Source organism: Gekko japonicus, unplaced genomic scaffold, assembly GCF_001447785.1.
Source record: "Gekko japonicus isolate JY-2015 unplaced genomic scaffold, Gekko_japonicus_V1.1 scaffold2733, whole genome shotgun sequence".
Lineage (NCBI taxonomy): Eukaryota > Metazoa > Chordata > Lepidosauria > Squamata > Gekkonidae > Gekko > Gekko japonicus.
The window spans coordinates 124,436-135,172 of NW_015174356.1; the positions used below are offsets into that span (position 1 = coordinate 124,436).

The 10,737-nt window shown below is 45.8% G+C and overlaps 1 protein-coding gene across 1 annotated transcript in view; it reads left to right on the forward strand.

Annotated features, from left to right (window-relative positions):
- Nucleotides 1-10,737, forward strand: part of OBSCN (obscurin, cytoskeletal calmodulin and titin-interacting RhoGEF) — a gene marked incomplete at both ends in the record, with an annotated part of 222,594 nt that overhangs the window by 123,632 nt on the left and 88,225 nt on the right. Inside the window, 3 exons of the mRNA XM_015424328.1 lie at nt 262-528; nt 3,352-3,618; nt 8,916-9,182. Of these exons, the coding sequence (XP_015279814.1) occupies nt 262-528; nt 3,352-3,618; nt 8,916-9,182 (801 nt within the window). The remainder of the gene's footprint in view (nt 1-261; nt 529-3,351; nt 3,619-8,915; nt 9,183-10,737) is intronic.

The window sequence follows — 10,737 nt, forward strand, 5'->3', positions numbered from 1 at the left end:
TGTCTGTTGTGGGGAGGAGAAGGGAAAGGAGTTTGTGAGCCGCTCTGAGACACCTTTGGGTAGTGAAGGGCGGGGTATAAATCCAATCTCCTACTCCTCCTCCTCCTCCTCCTCCTCCTCCTCCTCCTCCTTTTCTTCTTCTTCTTCTTCTTCTTCTTCTTCTTCTTCTTCTTCTTCTTCTTCTTCTTCTTCTTCTTCTTCTTCTTCTTCTTCTTCTTCCTTTCAGTTTTTTTAAAAATCCTTCACATTTGCATTTTTCAGCACCACTTCCCTTCTTTAAAGAAAAGTTGGAGAACAAAGAGCTACAAGAGGACAGTACGACCATCCTGAAATGCGAAGTCTCCCAGCCCAACGTCTCGGCGACATGGAAAAAAGGCACCCAGGTGATTTCTCCGAGCCCCAAATATGAAATCAAACAAGAAGGAACGACGCATACCTTGAAGATTTACGACCTGAAAGTGGAAGATTCGGGCAAATACACCTGTGACATCGGAAACGAGAAGACCGTGGCCATGGTGGCAGTCGAAGGTAGGGGTTTTGCTAAGGGGGAAAGAAACCGTCTTTTGTTTTGGCCACGAGCCTGTACATCTTCTCCTGTAATTGACATTTATTCTAAACTTAAAAGGTCCCTATTAGTTTTTATACCAGTTATTCCTTCCTGCAATGGATTTTTAGGATAGCAGAGGCTGCCAGGGCTCTTTTTGTAGCAGGAACTCCTTTGCATATTAGGCCACACCGCCTAATGTAGCCAATCCTCCAAGAGCTTAGAGAGCTCTTCTTACAGGGGCTACTATAAGCTCTTGGAGGATTGGCTACATTAGGCGGTGTGGCCTAATATGCAAAGGAGTCCCTGCTACAAAAAGAGCCCTGCGACACACCCCTAATGTAGCCAATCCTCCAAGAGCTTAGAGAGCTCTTCTTACAGGGGCTACTATAAGCTCTTGGAGGATTGGCTACATTAGGCGGTGTGGCCTAATATGCAAAGGAGTCCCTGCTACAAAAAGAGCCCTGCGACACACCCCTAATGTAGCCAATCCTCCAAGAGCTTAGAGAGCTCTTCTTACAGGGGCTACTATAAGCTCTTGGAGGATTGGCTACATTAGGGGTGTGTCACTTAATATGCAAATGAGTACCTGCTACAAAAAGAGCCCTGAACGTGCGAACAGAGGTTGCAACTGTAAGTCCCAGTGTGTGTGACTCTCTGCAGCACATTGCTGTGTTCCTGGCTTCTCTGCTCCCATATAGTAACTCTTAGATGGTAAATAATAACGTAACACGTACGAAGGCATTATAGGGGACAGCAGTTTGTGACTCGCTCTCTTTACAGGATACTTGCAATTTTGCTTGTAGAAGACTAAGGCATTTATATTTAAAAAGTCCATAAAATATACCAAATTGAACAGTTTGATATGGTGGGTTTGCTTAAAGAGAGAGGTTTTCAAGCATTGGTGTTTTTTTTTAATTTAGATACTTTGGACCATCCCAATGAGAGCCAATTTGCTGTACTGGTTAAGAGTGTGAACTCTAATCTGGGAGAACCAGGTTGGATTCCCCACTCCTCCACATGCAGCTGCTGGTGTGACCTTGGGTCAATCACAAGTTCTCTCAGAGCTATTCTCTCAAGAGCAGTCCTTGAGAGAGCTCTCTCAGCCTCACCCACCTCACAAAATGTCTGTCGTGGGGAGGGGAAGGGAAAGGAGACTGCAAGCCGCTTTGAGACTCTGAGTGAAGGGTGGGGTATAAATCCAATCTCCTCCTCTGCCTCCAATTGTCCTCTTTTCCAGTTTTTCCTGTCCTTAGCTCTCTCTGTCCTGAATTCTCTTTATTATGTGCAATTCTGCACCCTCATTTTCAATGCTCATGCGCCCCTATTGCTTGGTGGTGGTTGTTTTCAAGGCTATTTTTGGGCAGGAACGCACAGGAACGGAGTTCCGGCTAGCTCCCGAGTTGGCCATGCCCAGCAGGAACTCATTAGCATAATAGGCCACACCCAACAGCAGGAACTCATTAGGAATGGCTACATTAGGGGTGTGTGGCCTAACATGCAAAGGAGTTCCTGCTACAAAAAAAGGCCCTGGGTTTTGACAACAAACAAGGTAAACAGAATAAGAAGGGAAAGGTGGGTGTGGCTGGATGAGCACACTTCTGGTAACATGGGGGTGCGGCCTAATGTGCTTATGAGCTGTGCTGTCAGGGGTGTGGCCTAATATGCTAATGCATTTTGCTGCTGGGTCTGGCCTATTATGCTATTGAGTCCCTGCTGGGCTTTTTCTACAAAAAGAGCCCTGGTTGTTTTTTATTTTCCACACTTGTCTTCTCCCTTTAATGATCGTTTCGCTCATCACTTTCTGACATATTTTTCTGCAGTGCAGAAGGTCCCAGGTTCAATCCCCAGCATTTCCAGTGAAGGATCGGGTAGTCAGTGAGGTAGAAGACCTCAGCCTGAGACCCCGGAGAGCTGCTGCCAGTCTGAGTAGACAATACTGGCGACAATAACCTTGATGGACTTATGGTCTGATTCAGTATAAGGCAGCTTCATGTTGTTCAATGTTGTCCCAAATTTCTATTTTCCTCCATAAAAAATACAGGGAAAATACTGTTGTTTTCTTCCAGAGCTTTTCCATGTCTAATACCACCAGCTCATGGGGCCAGTTTGGTGTAGTGGTTAAGTGCGCGGACTCTAATCTGGGAGAACTGGATTTTATTCCCCACTCCTCCAATTGCACCTGGCTGGATGACCTTGGGCAAGCTGTAGTTCTGGTACAGCTGCTCTTGAAAAAGAGCAGTTTCTGTCAGAGCTCTCTCGGCCCCACCGACCCCACAGGGTGTCTGTTGTGGGGAGGGGAAGGGAAAGGAGTGTGTAAACTGCTCTGAGACTCCCTTGGGTAGTGAAGGGTGAGGTATAAATCCAATCTCTTCTTCTTCTTCTTCTTCTCAAGATCAGACCAATAGTCCATCTAGTCCAGCATCCTGTCTCACACAGGGGCCAACCAGTTCCCCTGGAGGTCCAATGACAGAGTGCAGGGGCCGAGGCCTTCCCCTGATAAGAACATCAGAAGAGCCCTGCTGGATCAGACCATTGAGGGTCCATCTAGTCCAGCCTCCTGTCTCACACAGTGGCCAGCCAGTGCCTCTGGACAGCCAGCAACAGGGCGTTGAAGCCAAGGCCTTCTCCTGATGTTGCCTCCTGGCTCTGGGATTCAGAGGATTAGTGCCTCTGAATGTGGAGTTTCCCCTCAGTCACCATGGTAGCCATTGATAGACTTACACTCTATGAATCTGTCTAGTCCCCTTTTAAAACCATTTATTCCCGCGGCCCTCACATCTTCAATTTCCCTGTGTGACTCTCAGCCCTTCCAGCTCTCTTTGAAGCCGAGCTGGAGAATCAAAATGTGGAAGAAGGCGAGACGGTTACCCTCCGGGCTCAGCTCTCCAAGCCCAACGTGCCCATGAGGTGGAGCAAAGGCTCGGCCAAACTGCGAGCCAGCGAGAAGTATGAGATGAGGCAAAAGGGTTCGACGGTCGAACTTCTCATCCACAACACTCTGCCCGAGGATTCCGGGGACTACACCTGTGACTCTGGCGACCAGCAGACCACCGCCTCAGTGCTAGTAAAAGGTGAGAAAGGGATACCTTTGGCCGCCTCTACAAGAGTGGCCTGGCATGAGGTAGATCAAGATGGGAAGCCGCGTCAGTCTGTCTGCGGCAGTAGAAAAGAGCAAGAGTCCAGGAGCCCCTTAAAGACTAACAAAATTTCCGTCAGGGAGGAGCTTTCGTGAGTCACCGCTCACTTGCTAGATTGAGCGGTGTCATGACTAGAGCGCCTTGGCGGCCTCGGTTAATGACCCCACTCTGCCCTGACACTTGCTGGGTGACCTTGGGCCTCTAGTCTAATTTTGTTGTTGTCCAGTCACACAGTCGAGTCCGACTCTCCGCGACCCCATGGACCAGATCACGCCAGGCCTTCCTGTCTTCCGCCGTCCTCTGAAGTTTGCTCAATTTCATGTTCGTTGCCTCGATAACACTGTCTGACCATCTCATCCTTTGCCGTCCCCGTCTTCTTTGACCTTCAATCTTTCCCAGCATCAGGGTCTTCTCCAGTGAGTGCTCCCTTCTCATTTGGTGGCCAAAGTATTTGAGCTTCAGTTTCATTATCTGGCCTTCCAGGGAACAGTCAGGGTTGATTTCTTTTAGGATTGACTGATTCGATCTTCTTGCAGTCCAAGGGACTCTCAAGAGTCTTCTCCAGCACCATAGTTGAAAAGAATCTATTCTTCGGCGCTCGGCCTTCCTTATAGTCCAACTCTTGCAGCCATACATGACTACTGGGAATGCTTTTTTAACAATAAATATTCAATTGTCAAGTCTAAGTGGGGTGTTTTTTTTGTATCATGAAATCTTCATAAGTTTTTTGATATCCCATTTTCTACAATAGAACATCAAAAGCACTTTACACCTCCGAGGAACAACAAAGCTTCAGAAACCTGTGAGGAATAGTGTCAAGTTTGTGATTGGTTTATGTTATTATATTTTTAATATTATCTTCTGATACGTTTATGTTATTATATTTTTATATTATATTTCTGGTGATTGGTTTATGTTATATTTTTTATATTATCTTTCTTGTGATGGGTTTATGTTATTATATTTTTATATTATCTTTCTTGTGATAAGTTTATGTTATTATTTTTTGTTATCTTTCTTGTGATTGGCTTATGTTATTTTTTATGTTATCTTTCTTGTGATAGGTTTATGTTATATTTCTTTCATTGTGTATGTATGGAACAATGGAATATTGGATATTAGAATACTTATGAATATTTCATAATACAAAAAAAACCACTTAGACTTGATATTTGAATATTTATTGTTAGAAAGGCACGCAGCATTTAGCTTAGGCTAATAGATTAGATTCTCATGTCTGTATTCCTTTTCAATTAATTGGGTGAACGTGCGCCAGCTTAACCTGCCTCACCGGGGTTGTAGTGAGGAGAAAAAGGGGAAGGGAAACCGTGAATGTTGCTCTGAGCTCTTTCAAGGAAGGACAGAATACAAATTGATTAGATAAATAGGTTTCAGTGACTTCTTGTAAATTTCTGGGCTTAGGTGCTGATACCAAAATGTCCCCGCCTCTTCTTAGTATCTTCTCGGTACTTTTGAAGTTCTCAGTGGCCTGAGTCACTTATGTGTAAGGGAGCATCTTCTCCTGTACATATCTTTATAAGAACATCAGAAAAGCCCTGCTGGGTCAGACCAGGGAGGGTCCACCTAGTCCAGCCTCCTGTCTCACACAGTGACCAACCAGTTCCTCTGGAGGGCCAACAACAGGGCAGAGAGGCCGAGGCCTTCCCCTGAGAAGAACCTCAGAAGAGCCCTGCTGGATCAGACCAGGGAGGGTCCATCCAGTCCAGCCTCTGGTCTCACACAGTAGCCAACCAGTTCCTCTGGAAGGCCAACAACAGGGCAGAGAGTCCGAGGCCTTCCCCTGAGAAGAACATCAGAAGAGCCTCGCTGGATCAGATCAGGGAGGGTCCATATAGTCCAGCATCCCATCTCACACAGTGGACGACCAGTTCCTCTGGACAGCCAACAACAGGGCATAGAGGCTGAGGCCTTCCCTTGATGTTTCCTCCTGGCGCTGGGCTTTAGAGGCTGAACATGGAGGTTTTCTTTAGTCCACATTCACAACTGCCCCCTCCCCATAATAATTCATTTATCCTGTGTCCTTGCATCCATCCAAGCAACAAGACTTGTAGTCCTCCTTCTCCTCCCATTGCAAGCACACACACAAAGTCCCTGATCTTGCAAATGTCCTGGACTTTTCCCATGTCCAAGATACTCCAAGAAGGAGAGGACCAAACTGGAGTTCTTAGTAAGAGAACACTCTCATGCACACGGTGACTCAGAACAGATACTAGGATTGCCAATATCCAGGTGGTGCAAACCAAGGAGAGAGATCACGGGAAGGAAGTGAAAAAGGAAACAAACAACCGTGATATATTATGCCACAAAAGTCTCCAAAAACTAGAAATTTCTTTTTCCAATATTCAGTTTACTGGATGCAATTCAACCGCCATCAACACCAACAGATCATGCGAATCATCTCGTTTCGTGTACAACTTTGTCAAAGTGAATAGCGTTGAAATACCTACATTTAATTACACAAATGTATAATTCTGTTATTAGTATTAATGTAAGAAAGAAAATAGGAGCTGCGGTGGCTCAAGTGGTTAAGACGCTGAACTGCAGGCAGTTCAAGACCCGGGTGCCGCAAGACGGGGTGAGCTCCTGTCTCTAGTTCCAGCTCCTGCCAACCTAGCAGTTCGAAAGCAAGAAATTGCAAGTAGAGAAATAGGTACCACTTCGGTGGGAAGGTAACAGCGTTCCGTGCGCCTTGGTGTTTAGTCATGACCACGGAAACGTCTTCGGACAGCGCTGGCTCTTCGGCTTTGAAACGGAGATGAGCACCGCAACCCTAGAGTCGGACTCGACTGGCTTTCGAGCAAGGGAACCTTTACCTTTACTTTAAGCAAGAAAATAGCACAAGGCTGTACAAACAACTGACTGTTCTATAACACACTTACAAGATTAATCCATTTAACAAACTCACTGGTAATATTTAATACTGACATTCTTCAAAATCCATCAGTGTAATGTCAATTCATTCTTCCTATTTACTTATACATATCTAAAGCCCATAATTGCTGCCAGCCGGCTGTTTGTCAGACCTGCATCTTAAAGGGACAAAACCCATTTGCAAAGGCAGTAATGCCCTGAGGAGTAGCAAAACCAATTGAGGTTTTACAAACTTTTACCCTTTCAAACACATCAGTAATTGCTGCCATCCTGACAGTCAACCCATTTGACAAAACAGAACTATTTTACCAGGGACAAAAAAGACAAAGGGAGAAGAGCACCATTTAAGAAGCCACCATAATTTTACCCACGAGAAACCCTATGCTTTACACACATTACAAAAAGACTTATCAAAAGGAAGAAACACCAATAGAAAACCAACATGATCTTACATAAGAAAGCACATATGCTGCACAAAATATTAAAAAGGAAAGGTTCCCTTGCTCGAAAGCCAGTCGAGTCTGACTCTAGGGTTGCGGTGCTCATCTCCGTTTCAAAGCCGATGAGCCAGCGCTGTCTGAAGACGTTTCCGTTTTATACAAGCACAAAACCTTACAAAAAACAGCTAAGGTCCAATTCAGCATTAAGCCCATTAGGTGTAAGAGAATTAAGTTTATGAATCCATCTGGCCTCCTCCTGAAGGAGAACTTGCCGTACATTGGCATTTTTGTCCGCCACAAAGAGAACAGTATATCTAAAGTCATCACATTTATGTTTCTTAGTATTGAAATGTTCAGTTAAAGCAGAAATATTATTTTTAATACGTGAGATATGTTCCAGGATGTGGACCTTGATAGGTCTAGACGTCTGTCCGATATAAATTAATTCACAGGCACATAAAATAAGATACACCACATTTCCACTTGAACATGTTGAGAACTTGGACAGTTTTATCTGATGTTGACCGGGAAGATTAATCACATCCCCCTCAATTGCTAAATGACAAGTTTTACAGCGAAAGTTTTTATGGTGCCCCGGGGGGAAGTGTCCTATCATTTAAAGGTAAAGGTAAAGGTTCCCTTGCTTGAAAGCCAGTCGAATCGACTCTAGGGCTGCGGTGCTCATCTCCGTTTCCGCTGTCCGAAGACGTTTCCGTGGTCATGTGGCCGGCATGACCTAAACACCAAGGTGCACGGAACGCTGTTCCCTTCCCACCGAAGTGGTACCTATTTATCTACTTGCAATTTCTTGATTTCGAACTGCTAGGTTGGCAGGAGCTGGAACTAGAGACGGGAGCTCACTCCGTCATGCGGCACCCAGGTCTCGAACTGCTGAACTATCGACCTTCCACAGCCTGCAGTTCAGCGTCTTAACCACTTGAGCCACTGTAGCTCCATCTGTCCTATCATTTACATGACCCCTAAAGTCGGAACGTACCACTAAATCCTTTATGCTTTTAGTTTTTCTAAAGCCAGCTATAGGGGAATTGCCACACCCTGGGATATCTTCCACCAGAGTCCACAACCTTTGTACAGTCCTTTTTATGGGCATAGCCAAGGGTGTATATTGCAAAGCCCAATTAATACTCTCATTTTTTACTCTCATTTTGTCGGTTAGCAAACTGTATCTAGAGACACCCAAAGCTCTCACTTCTGCTTTTTCAATGATGTCTATAGGGTACCCTCTAGTAGTGAAATCCTGAAATAATTCCTTTCACATGCAAAATCTTGCTGCTGTGTGCAATTACGCTTTATTCTCAGAAACTGGCCATAAGGCACATTGTGACGTAAATGTGCAGGATGATAAGAGTCAAAATGAAGATAGGTATTTTTATCAGTAGCTTTTCTAGAAGTCTTCACTGCTAGCCTGTTGTCCTGAGTTTTATACACCAAGGTATCCAAAAAATTAATTTCTCTCAACCCATGCTGCCAAGTGAATTCTATGTTCACATCAATTGAATTCATCCAGCCACAGAACTGAGCTAGGGTCTTACTACTTCTATACAAAAGGAAATAATCATCAATGTATCTCCAAATCATGATCACCTGCTCAAAATAGGGATTCTTTTCTGGATTTAGAATGATTTCTGCCTCCAGTTTGGACATGTATAAATGTGCGATAGATGGAGCAACTGGTGACCCCATGGGCACTCCCTTTATCTGAAAATAATAAAATCACTATCAAACCTGAAAAAGTTTTTTTCTAGAATTATGTCTAGGAAATGTAACAAAAAATGTGTGGGCGGAGTTAAGGCACTCCGGAAGGTATCATTTACCTAACATGGCTACCCACCTGAACCTATGTGTATGGTGTTTGTCCTTTGTTTCTTTCACACGTAGCTCTGCCAGTGCTTTTCATTAAGCCTCTTGAGAACCAGGAGGCAGAAGAGGGTGGCACCGTCACCCTGAGCTGCGAGATCTCAAAAGATGGCGCATCTGTGCAGTGGAAGAAAGCAGGGTCCCTGCTACGCCCCAGTGACAAGTACAAGATGAAGCAGGTGGGAGCGGTGGTGGAACTGACCATCTGCAAACTGAGCGCCTCCGACGGTGGGGAATACACTTGTGACACCGGAGACCAGAAGACCACCGCGGCTCTGCTCGTGAAAGGTGGGGGTTTGGCGTGACCTCTTGCAGGGCAGAGCAAATTTGCATTGTGAACTAGAGCTATGAAAGTCCACCTGGGAAAGGCTGCTAATTTTGCCGCCTTTTGCAATTTAGATTCACTTTGGAGTTTCCCACCAATGTTCCCTCTCAGCTGAGTTAGTGTGAGCTAGCTCACAGTTTTTTTTAAGCTGCCGGCTCACACATTTTTACCTTTCCTCAGGAAGGGATGGCTCCAGAGCAGACTAATTTATGCAGTAGCCAAATTGCTTGCTCACAACTTTAATGCCAGGAGTTCACAAAGTAGAATTTCTGCTCACAAGACTCCACAGCTTAGAGGGAGCATGGGTGGTAGGTATTCAGCGTTAGGAGGTGGGGGGAGGTGTGTTGGAAGCCATCTCACCTCCTCTCCTACACCTGACAGGCAGCTGCCTGTCCAGTGTAGGAGGGGGAGGGGGGAGGAGTATTAGAAGCCATGGTGGAGGTGGGGCTGCACCTGATAGACAACCGCCTGTTAGGTGTAGGAGGTGGGGGAAGTGTGTTGGAAGCCACCCCACCTCCTCTCCTACACCTGACAGGCAGTGTCCAGTTAAGGAGGGTGAGGGGAGTGTGTTGGAAGACACCAGAGAGGCTGGGCCAGCAGCTTTGCTTCACCTCACAGGTGGTTCTTGGCCACTCCTGATTTCCTCAACTGTCATTAGCTTTCTGCTGTAACTGTTGTTGGGGTTTTTTTACCTCAGAACACTGAGCTCTGCAGCAGACCAATCAGAGAGTGGGGGGTGCAGAGAGTCAGCTGCCTGGCAGCCGCATAGGAATCAATGTGGGGAGCACATTTCCCCCCTTTTTGACCCACTTAGGGGTCGAATTTCTAAAAATCCCTTTTTAGCGAGCACCTACGCCACGGTGGCTCAAGTGGTTAAGATGCTGAACTGCAGGCTGTGGAAGGTCGGTAGTTCAGCAGTTAGAGACCCAAGTGTGCCACATGACAGAGTGAGCTCCTGTCTCTAGTTCCAGCTCCTGCCAACCTAGCAGTTCGAAAGCGAGAAATTGCAAGTAGATAAATAGGTACCACTTCGGTGGGAAGGTAACAGCATTCCGTGCGCCTTGGTGTTTAGTCATGCCGGCCACATGACCACGGAAATGTCTTCAGACAGCGCTGGCTCTTCGGCTTTGAAACGAAGATGAGCACCGCAACCCTAGAGTCGGATTCGACTGGCTTTCGAGTAAGGGAACCTTTACCTTTACCTTACGCCACGGTAGGAACGCTCTCCCCGAATTTGGTGTCTCTAGGTCCAGCGATTTGATTTTACAGTGAGGGGACTTTCTTTTATATATATATAGATGAACTGACCTGTAGCCTGGTCACTGGTCAATTCGTAATTGGGAGATATTACCTGAGTTTTGCCACGTAGGCATTTTGGGTTTTCTCCTTCCTTTTTTTGGTTAGAGTTCAGTGTGTAGGCAAAGTCACCATCTCGGAGTAACCAGTAGTTTGAAAGCGGTAGCTTAGTCAGCTAGAGTGTTTATTCCTTTAGGTAGCCTTTATTTTAGGGTCTGAGCA